The sequence below is a fragment of the Macrosteles quadrilineatus genome, unplaced genomic scaffold, assembly GCF_028750875.1.
Source record: "Macrosteles quadrilineatus isolate MER2022 unplaced genomic scaffold, UCM_ALF_1.0 Scaffold_9__3_contigs__length_116548681, whole genome shotgun sequence".
NCBI lineage: Eukaryota > Metazoa > Arthropoda > Insecta > Hemiptera > Cicadellidae > Macrosteles > Macrosteles quadrilineatus.
In genome coordinates, this window is record NW_026542602.1 from 78,322,986 (window position 1) to 78,344,953 (window position 21,968).

The following is a 21,968-nucleotide window of genomic DNA, read 5'->3' on the forward strand; positions in this document are numbered from 1 at the left end:
ACAGGTCTCAGGCTGGTTTGCACGAAAGGCGTCAGGGGAAGGTTCAGCTTGTAAATATTTACTTAGGATGTTATGTTTCAAACTGGCATTAAACTCCTCGTAAGAAAGTCCATTCCACAGCACTCTGGAGGCCCAGCATTGTTTGTAAGATATTATTTCTACCTGGGCTCCAGTGAGCCTGTGAAATTTCACAATATTGGCTGCAAAATGTTCCACTGGTATTTATATTGGAATCCCGCACACACCCCATGGCTGAGCAGATTAATTTATAAAATCTCTTTTTTTTAAAAGTCTTCAGTTAAATCTGCGAAAGCTGAATCATAATCTTGATGTTTAGGTTTGGCATTAAACTTGCCTTTGGTAACAAGACCATAAACTCCATTGTAGACCATAAATCCATAAATAGATTGTAATGTAGGTACAAAAGAGACAAGAAGAAGGAATATGATGAACGGTTTGCCATATAATATGGATGGTAGCTTAAAGTTATTTGTCCACACACCAATTTCAGACAGTCGGTAAAATATCGGCTGACTGATGGTAGCAAATGCTTGCAGAGAAACTGGATTTTTACTAGCCAGATAATCAGATATATCTTTGACCTCAGTCAGCTGAAATGGAAATTGATTTGAATTTATAGGTAAAGACGGTCGGTAAACAATCTGTATGTGTGCAAGCGATTTATAGTCACATACGTGACATTGGCCGCTGAGTAACTGAATCTTCCCCAGCCCCGATCCATGTATACAGTATAGTCGTGAACGATTGCCCACCAGCATTTTACTGGCGCCATGGTTGGTGTGTTTGCTAGGTTATGCTCACTTATATGGTGCATTATTGGGATTCAGGTGGTCAGTTAAAGATTTGGCCGTCTAAAATCAGTGAGAGTGCAAATACACACACGATTCTCCTTTATTGTGAATCCTATGTTTTGTTTCATCTAATGATAAAGTTTGTATTGATATTGAAAAAACTCAGAGAAGGCAAATTTGCTACACTCCTTCAGTGTGTAATAGTTATTTGTGTAACTAGTGGTGAAAGTGGCACTTTGCTGCACACGAGAGCAATGTTTACGCACGAGCCGCAGGCGAGTGCGGAATGATCTCGAGTGCAGCAAAGGCCTTTTTCACTCGTGTTACACATTATATTTTTCTTACAGTCACTATAAAGCATATAAATAATTAGTCTTTCAAACACTATACAACACGTTTTTAGGTTCAGCTGGCGACACAAATGGTGCCCTAGAGAAAGTAGTACCCGCGGTCCGTATCACTCCGCTATTTTTCCTTGGCAAGAAATGTGCTCCGCGTTTTGAGAATATAGTTCCGTATGTTTTTCTAATTTGAAGTGGTTTCCGCGCCTAAAAAAATGCTTTAAAGGTATTTTTTTGTTTATTAAGATCGTAGGAATGTTTTAAAAACGTTTAAAAGAAAAGTCCAGAAAGTTCAGAAATACCGAAACTATAAACACGAAATGACAGGTTAAATCGTAGTTATAATAGTCAATCAGCTGCTCATAGTATTTTTATCTTTAAGTGTTGCCAACCTATTTCCAAGCGTACACGGATTACGTGCATAATAAAACCACGCTGTTTTGTGTTGTTTCGTTGGAATCCTAATGTGCGGCAAAGTATAAACCGTACGGCAAAGTATAAATATGCAGCAATTAGCAGCTTTCTGTACTATAAACAGTACAAGGAAGCCAACTTTGTCGGGTGACTGTAGGAAAACATGTTATTTCACAAAGCTTCAAATACATATGAGATTTTAAGTAATTCTACAACCAACCCAAATCACATAATCCAATTGTAGAATCTTGGTATAGTGTTGGTAACTCTTTAGTCTATTGTTGTTGTATCATGTATCACGCCTTCTTAACCAAATTTAAAGGCATCCTTTTTAAGTATCGCTGTAAAACTGTCAGTAACCACTCACAAATGTTTAATTGATGACAGGTAGATGACTACAACTGGCTACCTACAGTACTTCTCGTGTCTGCAGCTTTCCTCACCCACACATGCATCAGGTTACTGCCTTGGATTCTTGTTGGCGAGGTGAGCTAGTTTCACACATCTGTAATAGCTTGTGGATATTTTGACAAATAACTGCACAGTTGGTTTGATATTTCTATGACTCATAAGTCCAAGATATGACCATATTTGAGGAAATAAGCTTAGAACAATATGTCTATTCAACCACTGTACTCCGAGGTTGTTGAACTAGAAAGACTGTGGGTGAAAAAAACTACAACTAGTGGTCTACACTACAACAAAAATGTTCTTGAATCTGCTTACCTCGGTTCATTTACCATATTGCATTGTTTCCATGAAGTCATGCATTGTTTGCCTTTGCCAGATGGCATTGCCTTTTCCATCTTCTTTCTGACCCTTCATTATGTTAGACTAGTGCACCTGTTGCTCGAATTCGAGCAATTAATTGCAAAGTATTACAGACGTTGTTTCAAAACTAATAACAGTCACAATTTCCAATGTTTTAAGAGTCAACTCAAAGGTAATGTAATCAACCACTCCACTCCAGTTTTCGAAACTGGAAACGAATGCCTTTGTGTGTATCATGTGTTTACTATGAACAGCTGTAATTAATACAAACTTTCGTCTGTTTAAGTAAACAAAATATTTTCTTCATAAGAAATACATCGGGACTTTGATGGCCTTTGGGGTAAGGCCCAAGGACTTTTATTACAGGAATTGGTGTAAGGGGATGTCTACACAATAATACTTAATTTTGACCCATCGTTTGTAAAAATCCGTTCATTATTAACAGAGGAGTAGTGTTTCGTAGAAATCGCCTTCACATATATAAGGATAATGATTTGGTTGCGTTACAAAGAGGTTAATGACTGAGATTTATAAGTTCAAAATTAATACCACAGTTTATTGAGTAATATTAACCACAAGCTATCTAAACAATATATTTTGTTATTTTGTTGTTATACTTTGAATACAGTAGATATACTGATTTGGTCCTTTTGGAAGCTTTCTTACTGACTGCTTATAACCTAACATATAAAGACACAATATTAGAACATAACCATATTTTAGCGAATTTCCCATATATAGGGAATAAGCTGTTACCATAGTACTCATGGTAAGACCTAGACCCGGGACTGATTTACTTTTTCGTTTTAAGGTCCCTAGAGGCCAAAAACACCATCCGTTCAAATTCATATTTATATATGTTCGTTGGCATTAATGTTCCAAAGTCAATTTTTCGTATTACATAGTATTTACTTATTGTTCAATATATAATAGAACAGATTGTAAAGTAAATAAATAAAAAAAAAAAAAAAAAACGATAACTCGAGCAAAAATGATCCGATTTTGATGAAATTTGGTACAAACGTGTAAACCTACATTTATTCAAACGAGTTCGCAAACTAGCATGATCGGACTATGTGAACGGGGGTTTATGGGGGGTTTTATGGGGTAAAAATAGTTTTTCTCATTTTTGACCCTAAAAACACAAAATTTCACAATTTCTTTCCAAACCATTTTGTAGAGCTAAAAAAAAATTTAGTATATTGAAGAGTTATTATGCGCCTAATGGTTAGGGAGAAAATTCCAAAAAATTGTAAATTTAAAATTCCCATGTTATTCTTATGGAGACTAAGTCAGCTGTTGTAGTTTCCATGTTTATAAACATATTATGATCAAATTTGGAAAATACATTCATTTCTTACTAAACTACAGTATTAACATTTTACAACAAAAAACACTTTTTTATCCTACCTGTTGCTCAAACCAAAGTACTCGTTAAAATAATTATAATTGAATAGGGAATAAATGTGATAATTTTAAGGATACATTTGAGTGTAAATCCAATCAGGCGAATGAAAATTCGCTAAGTCTGCAGGTTTGCTGTGGTGGGGGTATTTGTAACAGTCTACCATTACTGATTCACTTGTTTTCTAGGTTTACCCTCCTGAGGTGCGAGGCACAGCCAGTGGGGCGTCAGGTTCTATTGGATACATCTTTGGCTTCGTGGCTAACAAGACGTACTTCTTCACACTGGACACTCTGTCGCTGGCCGGCACGTTTGGTCTGTATGCAGCTGTGAGCCTGGCAGGAGCTGTCATATTGTATCTGGTCCTTCCTGAGACCGAGGGAAGGACACTTCAGGAGATACAGGTATGTCTAAGACAATTAGATATACTGTACCATCAATAATTAGCATAACAAAGTGGATACCTTTCCAGGGATTTTTAGATTTTTTGTCCTAGAACAGGGTGCCCAGGAAGGTTTTTACATTACTTCAGGCTAGACCTAGGGGCTGGAGCATTATAATTTATAAAGAGTCCATTGGTGAGAGTCCATTGGTGATTTGGCGTGATTTGAATTTAAGGTCCTGCACTCTACCACTAGACCAATGGCTGAGACAGTTTTCTATAAAAAATATGATAGTCATACTCCTTTTTCTGTTTTTTTGGCTGGTTTTCTTGTATGGTTGGAAGTACATTTTTTGAGGGTGGAAGAGAATTACTTTCGGGTTGTATTGAAATATTGATCTGTCACTTCTTCAAAAATTTACCTTCCTGACCTAGTAAATTCTTGACCTGATAAAGAATTTTAACGCAAAGGAGAATTTTCAAAAGTTTTAAAAACTTAAAGTTTAATTTTTTTCCCTCGTACATTTGGCCTCCAATTTAAGTTTACTGAAAAGTGATAAGGTCGGTTTACCAAAAGTAATTCTAATACCTATGAGCTTAGAAGGGCCATCTTGCACTAGTAAATGTCTTGCTGATGTGTGTACCGTGTATTAATTTTGTTGATGATTGTTTATGAAATTCATATTAAATGTTACGTGTAGTGGTGATGTCATGGGCCCACTCTGCTTTTTCCATAGAACCTAATTCGTGACCCGTACCTAAACCGTAAGTGACCCAACCCCCTTATTTTTCCGTGACTGATGAGCTTTCCTGCACTGTAAAATTTATGACCTCACCACTGCTTAAAACTGCTAGTCTTATTTACAATATGGAAATATAACGGGTATTTTATTGAATTTATCTTTGAAATGGTTACAGAATTTTCACTTTAAGTAGCAGTCTATTATTACCACTAGCTTAAATGGATTATCTTTTCTCAACACTTTTATTCTATGATCAATAACAATATTTACTGGTTGAACAATACAGGATGGGAATTCGACCGTGGGATTGTGTATGCTAATATTTATTGGTTCAAAGCCAAGAATTTATTTTGGTATCTATATTTTCTTGCATGGAAAGTGTCTTACTTATTTCTTTTAGAAAAACTAACAACAATATTTACACTCTAAACTGATTATAGGAGCATTTTGCGGGAACTAGAAATCTGATGAAGGAACGAAGAACAAAGTCCGGGAATGGTTCCAAGTGGGCTGCGGACAATCCTGCGCTGGAAAACACAGAAAGTCACCTCTGATACGCAGACTGTGGAAACAGCTGATAAAAAGAGGGGTGCGAGGAAGACTGAGAACAGCTGATCATATAAGAATCACTTTTATAGTGTTCAAAGAAAGTGAAATAAGTACTCTAAAAGTCTTCCAACTGTTATTGATGTGGGTAAAGAATAAGTATTTTTTTATATGATTTTACTAGAGAAACATGTTAAAGTTTTAATTAAGTGTCTATAAAAAACATTACAAACCTGTCCGAGAGATGTTTACAAAAAACTATTTTACCTTTGAATAATCGTTTAGAGTTTATTTGGCTTTTTATATTATTTTTACTACAATATATGTACATAATATCTTTATTTAAGCAAATTACCCTTATGAACTCTAAAGAGTAGCAGCTGAAGCATGCAAAATAAATTCATACCTTACACATTAGTATTAAGAGATCCAATCTTTTTGTAGACTTTTAACAGTTAATAAATTATTACATTTTTAGGAAGATGGGTTTCCAATATTTATTTTCTTTTACATTACATCGAACTAGCTGATTTAGCTTAGCAACATTTCATATTAGTACTTCTTGTGATTTGTTCTTTTTTTATCCTAGTTAAAGTAGAAGCTGTAAGTACACATGACTTAGCTTACTTAGTAGAACCTGGGTGCCCATACTAATTTATATTGGTCAGGTATAAAGAAGGAACTTGTAGCAATAGAAGGGACAGGAAGGTACAGTTTTGTTGCACTCTTGGCAAAAAGATTACCACAACCGGCCTTAGCCTTGTGACATATAGTAGGTTGAAAGATATGGAATGACAGACACATCAGTATCTATTAAAGTACCAACTAGAATGTTGTTCAGAGGAAACTAATACCTCTGATTTCAACTGCTTTAGTGTATGTCTCTTAACTGTAATTTTAATTCACAATTTCAGTAGAAGAAACATATTGTTGTAAATACTGAGAACTACTGATAAACAACATCCATAGACTATAAACGGAAGTATTATTGAATTTTATGTAACTGAACTGACGGTATTAAACATGATTGTTCTCCAAATTCATATAACTGAAGGTATAAATACACATCAATTGCTAACCAGCCAAAACCCAATAACAAGGGCAGCATGTTACGTTGTTTCATTAAACCCGCAAAGCCTTTAACATGCTGACTATCTGCAGCCATTGGATCGGATGTATTTTTATCAAAATTGGCAAATTTTGTTATCAACATTTCAATAAAAGATACACTTAATCACCTTCCTTATAGCAGCAAACATAAGTGCTCTGACAATTTTAAAGAAATATTTTAGTAGAAATCCAGCAAGGTAAATATAAATTCCCTATGTCTGCAGGTTTGCTGCTGCAGGAGTATTGTAGTTTTACTTGAGTATAATTTATGTGCACAATCTTAGAGGATAAATACACCTCACCTGCCACAGGATTGTGTGAAAATGATATTTTAAATTTTATTGTTAGCTGTGTGGATTTGTGTCATTGAAGTGTCAAAGTAGATGTAAAAATTGTGAATGTTGTCATTACTGCCATTGTGACCAATCAGTATTTACTTTTAAAAACCTCACCTCAAAACTTTGAAAGTCATTGGGGCAGAGTTCCCGGTTAATATCAAAGTGGGTTAGTCCCAAACTATTCCTCAGTATGGTAAGATAATATATTTCTGTAAAATTTAAGACAAACCTGTCAAGTAGTTTTAGCATGATAGAAACACACACACGGACATACACCATCAGATTTTTGTATTATGGTATGGATTGGTGTCATGTCAAACACAGACATTTTTCTATGATTAGTTACTAGATTTGTATAAAAAATTGTTGCTAAGGTCAAGAACAAATCCACTTTTGTAAATGTCTTTTTTGCATATGTGTACAGTAAGTAACTTATAATGTGGCAACAGAAACATATGCATAAAACGTCACAAGACCTATCACTTACAAAAATGTAAAAAAGTGCCGATGACACACAAATAAAAAAAAAAGATTGCATCGTTGTGTTTTTTTAATTGAAAATATATTACTGTTTTAATAAACTAAACTACATCAGTCTTGAAAAAAAAACCTGTTAAACACTAGTTTCCAAGAGGGTTCGGAGGAGGAGTATTTTTGATTAGATTTCTCAAATGCTGAAACAATATTATACGCTCTTGTAGATGAGTGAACGAAGTGAACGAATCTATGTATCGTGTATAGCGGAGTCAGAGAAAAGTTGTCCGCTTGTCCATGTGTGTCTGTGTGTTCGCACCAAAAACTCAAGAACTGTCGCACTTATAGCGTTCAAATTTTGCACAAATAATTATGACACCAGTGGGAAGACCTCATTAAAATGCTAGACGATTCCGCTCAGTAGTAATTATTAAATACTTAAAAACTATTTTTAAATTTGTCCCATAAGAATAACATTAGGAGCTACCTTCTTCTTCTTTTTATTTGTTTACGTTTTACGAAAAACTATTTTGTTGTCTGCTTAAGACAGAGAGAACTACTTTTACTCTTAGCTCTTAAATTCATGGAGTAAACAGTTATGGCGCCTATGAATATATATCATTAGAATTTCACAACTTTCAGAATAATAAATTGAACTTTACAATATTAGTCGGCAGTTATATACAGTTTATGTTCAGTATTAAAATTCGCCTTAACATTAAAAATCTATATGTATATATTTAGAAAAAAGCAGCTTTTTACATTATTCAATTTAATGGTGGCATTGACTATTAAATAGTCAAAGATATTAGCATTAGATTTCCCATCCTTATAGAACAGCTGAAGCCTATTTTATTGTTAGTTCTGTCCGGTTGTCTGTAGATGTCGTGTTTTGTTTATAATTTGTTTATATTTTTTAGGGTTAGTTTCTCATTATTTGTGTCTCACTGTTTGGTTATATCATAGATAAAACATACTAACATACTCCTCATGAGGAGTATGTTTTATCTATGGTTATATCACTGTTTGGTGTTTTGGACGAGTTATTGTTTATAATTAGATAGTTTTATTTGTTCAAACGAGGTTTTAAGTTACTGGAATAACAAGAAACTAATTAAAACAAAAAACGACATCTATAGAAAACCGGAGGGAACTAAAAATAAAATTATGTTTAGCTGTTCCATAAGGATGGGAAATCTATACTATGCTTCAACTATGATATTCGTCTATTTTTATACTAAAACGCTATGCGAAAGGAGGGAAACAGGCCCACGATGTAGGGAGTGATAAAGGAAGTGGTAAAGGTGAGCAGTGCGGAGTGTGGAAACCCTTTTTGACAGTTAAAATAATGTATCTGTAATAATTAAATACAATGGGAAGAGAAGGAAACAGGTCTACGATGTAGGAAGTAGAGAAGGAAGTAGTCAAGAGGTGAGCGGTCCGGAGTGTGGGAAGCATTTGTGACAGTTGGATGAATGTACCTGCAAAACTAAAATGCCATGGGAAGGGAGGGAAACAGGGCCACGACGAAGGGAGTGATAAAGGAAGTAGTCAAGGCGAGGGGTCCGGAGTGTGGGAAGCCTTTTTGACAGTTAGAATATTATACCTGCGATACTAAAATGCTATGGGAAGGGAGGGAAACAGGTCCACGACTAAGGAAGTGTTAAACGTGAACATGTCTGAGTGTGAGAACCGTTGGTGGCAGTTAGATTAATGTATTTGCAATGCTAAAATGCGATGGAAAGGGAGGGAAACAGGTCTACGACGTAGGAAGTGGTGAAGGAAGTAGTCAAATCGAGCAGCTCGGAGTGTGGGAACCCTTTGTGACAGTTAGACTAATTTATCTGCAATACTAAAATGCTATGGGAAGGGATGAAAACAGGTCCGCGACGTAAGAAGTGGTGAAGGAAGTAGTCAAGGCAAGCAGTGCGGAGTGTTGGAACCATTGGTGGCAGTTAGATTAATGCATCTGCAATACTAAAAGGCTATGGGAAGGGATGAAAACAGGTCCGCGACGTAAGAAGTGGTGAAGGAAGTAGTCAAGGCTAGCAGTCCGGAGAGTGGGAAGCCTCTTTGTTACAGTTAGAATAACGTATCTTCAATTCTAAAAATGCTATGGGAAGGGATGAAAACAGGTTCACGACGTATGGAGTGGTGAAGGAAGTAGTCAAGGCGAGCAGTGCGGAGTGTGGGAACCATTGGTGGCAGTTAGATTAATGCAATAATCAGCAATACTAAAAGGCTATGGGAAGGGAGGAAAACAGGTGCACGTCGTAGGAAGTGGGGAAGGAGGTGGTAAAGGCGAGAAGTTTTGAGTGTGGGAACTGTTTGTGGCAGTTAGAGTAATGTACATGCAATACTAAAATGCCGAGGAATGAGAGGTAAACACGTCCACGACGTAGGTAGTGGCGATAGAAGTTGTAAAGGCAAGCAGTGCGGAGTGTGGGAACAGTTTATGGCATTTAGATTCATTGGTTAGAGATAAAAATATATTGGATTTTTAATCATTTTTAGGTAATAATAGTGCTATCGTTTGTATGTATTATATAACATCATTATAAGCCATACGATATTTTGAAGAAGACTCCTTTACACCGAGCTGTGGCAATTAGGTTAAGTTAGATTAGGTCAGTTTGGCTTAGTTTTGTTTATGATAGGCCTCATAACAAATAAGGAAATAGGCATCATTTAATCAAAAGACGTTTTGTACAGGAACGATGGATTTACCTCCTATCGATAACTGTCGGAAATCCATTACAGTACGTATATTACCAATGACTTTGGTTAAGACTTTGGACGAGAAGTTAGGATTGTTGTTGACTGAGATTTGGTTGATTGTGTTCACCAGTGACACCGGTAAGTAGGCTAGGTGTGGGGGACTCTTCCATTGTTGCGCTCACGTTCACTCATCCCGTTACGCGCAGAATAAGCGTACTACTAGTAATAATTTACTTCAATAAGCTAATTAAGAAAAAAAATATAACCTCTGTATGACCTGTAAACAAATGTAGCCTACAATGGTTTAGTGAGTGAATAACAGTTGTATAACAGACAATATATTTATTCAAATATATAATCATAGACAATTTAATACAATCTACTGACACCTACAGTTAAAATATTTGGAACACCATGTCATTAGGTAATACGTACAACTAAGTAGTTAGACATGAATATAATGTTTAGTGTCAAAAATATAATTATATAGTGACCCCTACAACTTTTTGAATGATTATATTGGCAGCAACAAAATTTAAGGAAGAAGAAATGTTTTACAGAATATCTTTAGGTTGTGGATGTTTGATGGATGATGAGTTGTCTAGAAGCAGGAAACTGCATTGAAGTAACACCTCCAGTATACTCTTCCTCCTTCCTTTCTTCCTCTTCTCTCCAAGTCCATCTGAAAAAGTAATATATTTCTTAACCTTTGAGACCATGATCAGATGCATTAAATGCAGTTTTTGTATTTTACCATATTGCCAAGTTAATCCTGGCAGAAAGTTCCTGGTCCTTTTGCATGTGATGCGCTATGGACTGAGAGATTATTGCACCCCCACCTACCTCGTCAGGGAATTTTTCTCTTCCTGCACATCCAACCAACTTAAACCTCTTCCATTTATTAAAGCGACTCTAAAAAGTTCAGTATCTACATTGCAGAAGCTACATCCAGTGGCAGTCTTGGTAGTGTGCAGGATGATCTGCTGGTTAAGTATCACTCTCAGATTTTAGGGTGGAATGGTAACAATTTTATAATATGATTTTGATTTTGAGAGGCCATACTGCAGTGTGGGCAGCACAACACTGCGTCGTAATGGTGGATAGGTGTACTAAAATTGCCAGACGTAAAAGCCAGCTTATTTACCTAAAACATGTGGGATATGGCAGTGAATCTATCCACTAGTGTGACGTCATGGATCCTGCAGCATGGTCTGTTTTTCTAATGGGACCTTAGCTGACCCCACCCCCTCAATTTCATGTTGTTTAGTAATCTTCTATATTAATATGTGATGGCTGTTTTTTTGTGAACACTACTCATCCCTTATTTGTGGACCAATTTCAACGTTTAAGGTGTCAAAAGATTCTGCCCAATTTGTAGTTTTGCATTAAGGTTTTAGAATTTAATAGTTCCTACCCTTAAAGGTGTGATACCCTTTCAAAGGTCGGGTTTTCACCATAAGAATTACATTGAACAAATTTACTCACCAGCTTCTTGGAAGTATATATATATGATTGTAATATTCAGGAGGTTATAGACCAATCCAAACAGTTGATCAGTTTTGTTGGAAGAACAGGACATTTCTTGAGTTTAAAGAAGAAATATTGAAAACAGGAGGAGGTTAAGAGGAAATCTTATACGTATGAGAATTGAGAAGAGTAGAAGAAAGGCCTGGTCTAACAGTAAGGAATCCAGATACACAATCACTTGGTGGTATGAATAATTTTACCAGTTCTGCTATGCAACTTAATTTGCAATTTAATAAAATCATGAAGAATTTACAAATCATGTTGTCACAGTGGTAAAGAACACCTACCTAATGTCAGATCAAATAAATACATGCAAGAAATGTTTACTGGTAACAGCTATAAGTTGGAAAACATTTGTGTAAAACAAAACAAAAAATAAGGCCAACTTCTAAAATATGATAAAATATTTTTACAATAAGTGTTTATTTTTATTATTTCAACCAGTTATTAATAGAGTGAGTATTTCAATTAGTTACATAAGCTTTGAGTCTTTTAAACTTATCAAATCTAAAATTATGACTGTTATTACTGCAGTTTTAAATAACGCCTGTATAATAACGGTACTTGACAATTGCTCAATTTTGAGCACTCATAGAAGATGACTGTTATTTTTGTTTAATAACACCTGTATAATACCGGTACTTGACAATTGCTCGATTTCGAGCAACAGGCACACTAGTATGGTTTAAGGTTGTCAACACCACTAAAAACTTGTATTATTATCCACAAAACCAATTAAATGGAATAAATAATTGTCAAACATTCTTTTAAAAGTTGTATCAAATCCAAGATTTGTTTTGTTGATCTATTTATTGATCAACATCAGTATTGACATTGACATTGACATTGACTGCATATTGACATTGCAGTACCGGTAAGCCTTGTCCTCTTTGAATATAAAATCCAGAAAACCCATCGGCTAAAACTAGACATAATTTATTAGCATTTTAACAATCATCCAGGTAAATTTTAAAGATAATTTTATGTACAAAATTATGTTTAAGCAGTTTTACAGTTTGTAACCATGGTGATGGAAGAAAGATACATAGGTGTGCTATTCCCGTAATGCTGACGTCACCCAGACTGCAAACAAAAAATCACCTGATGATTTTATTTTATTAACACCATTCTACCATTTAGAAAAATTATGAAAACAAAAACAATAAAATCAAAACAAATATTTACTTATATGGCAATACAATCAGGTGATTTTTTGTTTGCAATCTGGGTGACGTCAGCATTACGGGAATAAGACATAAGACATAAGATATTTATTGCCGTTGATAATTTTTACATGAGATGGGCATGGTCAATATAAATATATACAATCAATAACATCAAATAATATCAATAATATCGATAATAATCATCAATAATATCTAAATATATTTAAATTAAAACTAAAGTTGCAACTCCAGCCTAGTACCGGTACACAAATAACAGCTTCATAAACATTAAATTAATAAAATTGGTAAACTTCATCCAAACAAACATACTCTGTGGTTTTTTCATTGATTATAGGAAATAAGTAAGATTCTATAACCGTGGCTGTATACAAATCAAAGTTCTCGAGTCATCAAAAGAAAGCTTATGAAAGTTATTTTACTACTCAACTATTTTAGGAAAGGTTGGGAAAATAACAACGATCACATGTTTTAATTAATCTTGGCAGCTTTTTCTTACGGTACTACTAGGTTTGAATTAGGAATAGACATATTGATATAACTATACACTATACAGTTTTTATGGGCTACTCAATTCCCGTACGTAGGACGGGCCAACAGCGTTGTATTTAAATAGGGAATAAACGTGATATTTTTAAAGAGGCATTTTAGTGTAAATCTAACCAGGCTAATGGAAATTTGCTTAGTCTGCATTTACCCTTCCTGTAATGCAAATCTCTACTAAAAACATTTATGTTATCTAGTTATCTTTATAGAAAATGAATGTGATAATTTTAAGGGAATATCATAGTGAAACGGAAATTCTCTTAGTCTGCATGTTTGCTTCGGTGGGGATTTTTTTAAAATAGAATTTTGATAATAGCGTAGTGTGAAATAAACTAATCGATGAAAATAAAACACTAAACAAGAAAAATACAGCAGTATTTTATCCTCCTTAAGAATAACGTGGGAATTTGGGATTGGAAAGCCAATTTTTAACCCCCATAAAACCACGTTCTCATAGCTATATCGGTGTTCAACATTAGTAAATTAACATCTATCTATACTTATTTAATACGCAAGCAGGTTTTTTGTGACAATTACTCCTCCGAAACTACTGAACCGATTGACATGTTTTTGGTGTCATTGGAAAGAGGGTAACGTGAAGTTGTGCAGGAAACTTTCTTTTTAGGGAAATAATGAGATATTGAGGCCCTGGAGCCCTTAAAAGTTTCGTATTTCTCCATAAGGATAACATGGGAGATAATTTTTATTTACAGAAACATATGTTTGCTACTTGAAAATAGTCAAAGTCTACTACATAATAATTGCTGTGTATTATGACTCTTAATGTATACCTACTACATTTCAATCAAGGATTGTGTACCTTAAAGTTTACCCATAATGGATCTTAATACTTTATTTTAATGCTGGGAATAGTAAAATTTAGTGGAGAACAAGTTACCATGATTTAGAAAACTTTACTATACTAATTTATGTATTTAAATCACAAATCTTTGACATTATTAATTCATTTGAAACTAAACAGCTGATCGACAAATCAAACAAATCATCTACTTCATGTGAATAATGTTATTACACATAGTTTTTTTAACCATTCTTTTTTACTTGTGGGTGTATTTTGAGTTTGCAGTTATGAAAGCACCAAGCCAAGTAACTTTTATCAAATTTTCTTTATAAACTAACAGTATTATTGAATTACTACATGAACTTGACAAGTCAGGTAATTAATTGTCAGTATACCAAGGGGAAGAAGAGTGGGTCCTTAAAAACAGACGAAGGTTGAGACACCTATCTAGAAAATCCAACTGAGTTTTTAAATATAGAGGTCAGTGGATGGCCAAGAAACAGATTAGACTAATAAAAGGGGGCAGTGGTTTTATTGATGAGGAATATTAATATATCAAAAAGGGCACAAGGCTTCATGTGATCAGAATCAATGGTTAACAACTTAATAGAATGTAAAGTCTTAACTGGAACAAGTGAGTGGGGACATATTTTGATTTCGAGGATAAAGATTTACCCGTCTGAAACAAACTTACCTTTCAAAATGGAAAGATGCTAATTTCTGTTACCTTTGGCATTTGCAGCGCTGTTCTTACCCATACCAATTGAGTCATGAGCAACTATATTATATGTTGTTTTAAGTAAGGCTACATCTTTTATAGGATACGCATATTCGTTACGGAAAACTCTGACCAGGGTAATCTTCCCTGAAGGTAACTTTAAGGCTAAAATCGTAGTATTCATGGAAGTGATTTTGTGATAAAGATATTGTTTTTTAGTGTTTATTTTTAAAAGTGTGTTTTCTTCAAGCAGCATTTTTATGACCCTCAAAATATGCTACATAGGCCTATTGGTTTGATATGATAAAATCTTTTGTTAAATGTGTTTTAAAAATCTTTAAAAAATAACTACCCTATAACCTTGCTCGCTGCCTATAACATACTTGAACCTGAACACTTATTAATTTACTAAATATAATACACATACAGCTAGAAAATGGCTGAACTGCTTCCCTTCCAAGGCTTCATTATTACTGCATTTAATTTTCGACGTCGAGTCAATATATAATGCGATGAATTTGTTTTCTAAATTCATATGTCATTTTGCGGGGCATTGAACCGCACAGGTTCACTAGTACTTATTTAATACGCAAGCAGGATTTTTGTGACAATTACTCCTCCGAAACTACTGAACCGATTGACACGTTTTTGGTGTCATTGGAAAGAACGTAACGTGAAGTTGTGCAGGAAACTTTCTTTTTAGATAAATAATTAGAGAGTGAGGCCCTGGGGCCCTTTAAAGTTTCGTATTTCTCCATAAGATTAACATGGGAAACAAATATTGTTTTGAAACTCCAGCTGTTGTCAGAAATTAAATATTAATTGGTCTCCATAGAAGCATGAGAAAATTCACAATATTTACATTTGCTTTGACATTTAAAAGTAAACAGCCAGAACTGTCAAATGCCTATTTCACAATTTCAGACAGCTGATCCAAAAAAATAAAACAACTATGTGGTAGGTTTATTTAAACTTAAACTTGATGATAGATTATTTATTATGAATCTATTTCAATGATTATGAAACAGATTTTGCCGTTGCGAAGTAAAAATTAAAAGTGAGAAGAAGAGCATGTTAATTGTAAACAGTGATGTGTAAATAATTATCTATGTTGTATTATAAATGTGTATAGTTTTGGATGATGGTTTGTGTTTAATGATATAAGTTATTAATTATTGAATTTTTATTTTAAGAATTTGGCATATGAGTATGCCTATGATAAATAACACAATTTTAGAGCTCTGCCAGTTTTTGCCTAACTCTGTTCTGTAGAGTTTAAAGTAGCCTACACCTTATTGTCTACAAATTGGCTAAATAATTTAGGTACGGTACATTATAAAAGCTGACAGCTTTTTTATGTTGACTTAAATTGTAAGCCTACCTTTTCCCGTCCATGAGCAGTTTGATAGTTAAAAAAATAGCCCTTTAAACTAGAATATGACTGGTATGTAAATTGTGAGTATTTCCATCAGTTAATAATCTTTTAGTCGACTCTTTTAAAATCATCGGAAATTATGACTGTTATTATTAGTTTTTAAACAAGTCATTTGTTTATAAATAACTCCTGTACTTCTTTGCAATTGCTCGATTTCTAGCAACATGTACACTAGTTTACAAATAAAACCCCTTTCCTCTAGATCGACTATCGTAACAGTTCGTCTAGTCACCGCTAGATAGCACTTACATCGGCGTTCGCAACAGTTCGTCTAGTTACCGCTAGATGTCACTAAAACAATACTTTTAATGTAGCGTAATATTATCAGTAATTTAAAATGTATTAAGTAAACTAAACAAATTTTACCTTCGCCAAACAAATGATAAAATTATTTATTTAAAACCAACTAACAACATTCAAGTATCAAACTGTAGTAATAATATAAATAAGCTGTTTTACTTTTTGACACTCGCAGTGATCTTTGTGTAGCTCGCACATATAAGGATCCTCACTTGTCTATTCCCTTATCGTTTATTTTAAATCTTAAATATTATAATATTATTTGAAAAGCCGAAAGTCGTACCTTATTGTAAGTATGAGGTCGACGATTGGCTTATCAGTTATTAACAGATAATGAACAAGATATGAATGATTTATTATAGGCAATTTTGTTTTTACTCGTTTCGTTGAGAGTAGGCCATGTTGCTTAATAGATAATTTTCAAAATTATTATTCCAACCTTTGTTGATGTTATTTTTTAACATATTTAGTTGTTATTTTAAAATCGATATATTCATAATTATTATAAACTAGCAGAAGCAGAGTACCCGTCCTTCGTACGGGGTTGGCATGTAAGTTGGTAAAAGGCTCATTGCAGTTATACTCAAGATTTGTGTTTGCAATGGGGGAGGACACAATTTGATAACATTTGCTTCTTTAAATTTACTGTATACTATGGTATTACACATCTACCATAGCCATAATGGTCTACTACTTCACCTAAACAATAAAGAAAAATAAATTATTAAAAATTCTCAACAAATCACAAATTATTAATGACATTAAAAACATAAACATAACTGTAAACAATCCTACTTTGACAGTTCTAATTGCATACCACAGTTTTTTGTTGCAGCTTAGTTCTAATTAGCTGTAGTTATAAATGCAAAAAAATATAGTGTTGCACCCTGTTGGCAAATCTTATAACTTTTTAATGCTTATGCATATCATAGAACCAACTTTTTTTAGTTTAAACAGCTGACTATAGTTATTTGTGCAACTAGTGAAAAAAGTGAGCAATTGACTCACTCGAGAGAAATACTTACTCACGAGTCGTAGGCGAGTGAGGAATGGTTTCTCGAGTGAGGCAATTGCACTTTGCACTCGAGTTGCACATTATATTTTTCCTACAGATACCATAAAACAAATAAATTGGTAAAGAAACATAACCTATTTTTACACAGAAGTGAACTTTTAATATAACATTTAATGTGAAGTGACAAATACAACAGTACAACAGCTGACCAGCTGATTTACAGCCAGTGCTGCCAACATATTTCGCGCGCATACGACGTTGCCTGCATGTTACGCGCTCACTATTTCGTGCCCTCACGTTGCAAATCTGGAGTGAGACAAAGTAATTAGAGTGAGACAATGTTAACATTGTTGATAGTTAAAAAAATAGCCCTTTAAACTAGAATATGACTGGTATGTAAATTGTGAGTATTTCCATCAGTTAATAATCTTTTAGTCGACTCTTTTAAAATCATCGGAAATTATGACTGTTATTATTAGTTTTTAAACAAGTCATTTGTTTATAAATAACTCCTGTACTTCTTTGCAATTGCTCGATTTCTAGCAACATGTACACTAGTTTACAAATAAAACCCCTTTCCTCTAGATCGACTATCGTAACAGTTCGTCTAGTCACCGCTAGATAGCACTTACATCGGCGTTCGCAACAGTTCGTCTAGTTACCGCTAGATGTCACTAAAACAATACTTTTAATGTAGCGTAATATTATCAGTAATTTAAAATGTATTAAGTAAACTAAACAAATTTTACCTTCGCCAAACAAATGATAAAATTATTTATTTAAAACCAACTAACAACATTCAAGTATCAAACTGTAGTAATAATATAAATAAGCTGTTTTACTTTTTGACACTCGCAGTGATCTTTGTGTAGCTCGCACATATAAGGATCCTCACTTGTCTATTCCCTTATCGTTTATTTTAAATCTTAAATATTATAATATTATTTGAAAAGCCGAAAGTCGTACCTTATTGTAAGTATGAGGTCGACGATTGGCTTATCAGTTATTAACAGATAATGAACAAGATATGAATGATTTATTATAGGCAATTTTGTTTTTACTCGTTTCGTTGAGAGTAGGCCATGTTGCTTAATAGATAATTTTCAAAATTATTATTCCAACCTTTGTTGATGTTATTTTTTAACATATTTAGTTGTTATTTTAAAATCGATATATTCATAATTATTATAAACTAGCAGAAGCAGAGTACCCGTCCTTCGTACGGGGTTGGCATGTAAGTTGGTAAAAGGCTCATTGCAGTTATACTCAAGATTTGTGTTTGCAATGGGGGAGGACACAATTTGATAACATTTGCTTCTTTAAATTTACTGTATACTATGGTATTACACATCTACCATAGCCATAATGGTCTACTACTTCACCTAAACAATAAAGAAAAATAAATTATTAAAAATTCTCAACAAATCACAAATTATTAATGACATTAAAAACATAAACATAACTGTAAACAATCCTACTTTGACAGTTCTAATTGCATACCACAGTTTTTTGTGCTGATGAGAGAATTGGCCACTTTGCTTTCTCAAATCAGTGAGAGAACGTGTACATTGTTAGGTAAAAATTCTTTAATTCCCTTTGTATATGAATACTCATAAGGTTAACATGGGGAACTACAGAGCCACTGGGGCGGAGCCCGAAAGGATTTTTGAGAAGAGAATATGCCTATATGTTAATCGGGAATGTGAGCTATCATCATGCCAAATTTCAGCCCAATCCATCCAGTGGTTTATGCGTGATTGAACTTCAAACAAACAAACAAACACACAAACTTTCACATTTATAATATTAGTAAGATGTTGAATAGTATCAAGGCCTTGTAGATTTCATAGGTTGTTTAAAGCACTTTTTGTGCGTTTAGGGGATAGTTTCAACTCTGTAACTTCTGGTAGTTGGTTTCCAATAAATCATATTTCTTGTTAGAAGACAATCCTGAGCAAATGAGGATAAGGTAGATTCTCAAATCAGTTTTGTTCTGTCACAGTTCAGTCTCAGTTGCACCCACAATTCCTCAGTCAACTGTCCGTCTGTTGGATTCAGCTTCTGTCAGTCTTCCATCTCATTAGAGTGATATTACTTTAAGAATCTTAATAATAAAACAAAACATTCTATCAATTTTTCATCTTGCATGCTTATGAATGTTACAAACTGTACTAAAATAAACACAATTAATTATTTGAATAAAAAGTATCATATGTTAAATTACAAACACATACATCTCACGACCATCATCGATCATGCGTTTAGGGGATTTGCTAGTGAAAATGGTAAAAATCAGGAACTTTAGGGGTTTTTAACTCAATTTTAATTTAGATATTCCTCTTCATACACATTTACACATACACATTGCATGAAGAGAAAAATATTCAAGTTGAATTTGCACACAATTTTTTTACGAACTAATCATCACTTCGGTTTTGTCAGTCTTATACATTTGTACAACCCAGAACTACAGCAGGGGTTTAAACATCTCTGACCTCCCAGTCCAAATATTTGGGTCACATTGGGCACGACACCGCGGGACTTTGTTTCCGAGGCCACGGGTCCAAAACCCGCCAAAAATTTTATTTAAAACCAATTAAAAAAATTCTGGTATGAAAATGTAGTAGTACCATAAAAAAACTGTTTTACTTATTGACACTCGCAATGAGCTTAAAGTAGCTCGCGGATATAATGATCCTTACTTTTATCCTTGCTTTTGTCGTACTTCAGGAAAAACACAGATTTAAATTATTTAAGAAGCCGAGAGTCTTACCTTATTGCTAGTTTGAGGTCAACGATTGGCTTATAAACGGACAATGCTCATACAAGATCACATTTATTCCGTATTTAAATTAAATAGAACGAGCTGTTGGCCCGTCCTACGTACGGGAATCGAGTAGCCCATTAAACCTGTATAGTGTATAGTTGTATATTCCTATTTCAAGCCTAGTTTAAGCAGCTCAAAACTTATTGCAAAGAAAAAGCTGCAAAGTTCAATTAAAACCTTTCCTCAAAAAGTCGAGTAGTAAAATAATTTTAAGACAATAATAGGTTTTTTACATACCTCAGTCAAATAGTCCAAAAATGGTATTGCTCAACAGCTTACATGTTTCGTTGCGAAGACAACATTATCAAAGCTTGCAACTCGTCAAAAACACATTTAAAACACGAACACGAACACAGAAGACATTAATACGGTACGAATACACAATTGACATTTAGATAGCGCTATCATAATACTGATTTGGTCCGGCGCGGCGCGGGGCTGGTAGCAGATCGTGTTTTAAATGTGTTTTTGACGAGTTGCAAGCTTTGATAATGTTGTCTTCGCAACGAAACATGTAAGCTGTTGAGCAATACCATTTTTGGACTATTTGACTGAGGTATGTAAAAAACCTATTATTGTCTTAACAATATAGTCCAGGGGCCGAAAACATGAATTTTGAAAATAATTTTCATAAGCTTTCTTTTGATGACTCGTAAGCTTTGATTTTTATAAAGCAATGGTTATAAAATCTTACTTATTTCCTATAATCAATGACAAAACCACAGAGTAAATAAACTAACTTCATAGTTCTTTATTATGGTGGAAGGAAAATACAACATAGGTGTGCTATTCCCGTCATATGCTGACGTCACTCAGATTGCAAACACCATTTTACCATTTAGAAAAATTATAAAAACAATAACAATAAAATCAAAATAAATATATACTTATATGGCAATACAATCAGGTGTTTTTGTTTGCAATCTGGGTGACGTCATATAATTATTGTTTCAACATAAAATAAAAACAAGCTGCTATACCCGTGCTTTGCAACGGGAAGAAAATGTGACCTAGAGAGCTATTAAAGTGGTGCTGATGTGTGTCTTAAAATACAGCAAATCTATGTGTTACGAATGGAACTGACAAAAACAAGAGTACTCAGTGAAAGTAGGGACAATAATTTATTTGAACCATTTTACTACCATCTTCATTATAAACCAACATAAACTCAACTCTATTTTGTTTACAATCTCTCCTTAAAATTCATAACATGTGTTTTAATTATTAGTAAGCATACAATATTAACATTGACCACAGCTGGCAATTTAAAACCAGTAAGTTTAACCATTGACTATAGGTTAAACCAACACAGCATATATAACATCCTCCCACCCAAGTTAATTAACTTATGGTTGATTAACTTGTACTTTGGATCGTGTACTTCTTCTTGTAACTAATTTTCTCTCTTTGTTAGAGTTTATTTCCAATGGGTATAAACGTTGTACTGGGCGAATCAATTCATTGGTTGGTGTCTTCAATCTTACTGTGCGTACAATTCCATCTCTTCCTTTCATTACTTCAATGATTCTGGCAATCACCCAGTTTATCCGCTTGTCAAAG

At 34.0% G+C, this 21,968-nt stretch overlaps 2 protein-coding genes across 2 annotated transcripts in view; one reads left to right on the plus strand and one right to left on the minus strand.

Moving 5' to 3' along the window:
• The window catches only part of LOC129004497 (facilitated trehalose transporter Tret1-like), a 41,141-nt gene extending 35,246 nt beyond the window's left edge, over nt 1-5,895 (plus strand). The window contains exons 8-10 of the mRNA XM_054433103.1: nt 1,955-2,053; nt 3,932-4,147; nt 5,309-5,895. Of these exons, the coding sequence (XP_054289078.1) occupies nt 1,955-2,053; nt 3,932-4,147; nt 5,309-5,422 (429 nt within the window). The 3' untranslated portion in view covers nt 5,423-5,895. The remainder of the gene's footprint in view (nt 1-1,954; nt 2,054-3,931; nt 4,148-5,308) is intronic.
• A 4,487-nt stretch (nt 5,896-10,382) lies between these two features.
• Nucleotides 10,383-21,968, minus strand: part of LOC129004504 (uncharacterized) — a 51,595-nt gene continuing 40,009 nt past the window's right edge. Inside the window, exon 4 of the mRNA XM_054433113.1 lies at nt 10,383-10,736. Within this exon, the coding sequence (XP_054289088.1) occupies nt 10,656-10,736 (81 nt within the window). The 3' untranslated portion in view covers nt 10,383-10,655. The remainder of the gene's footprint in view (nt 10,737-21,968) is intronic.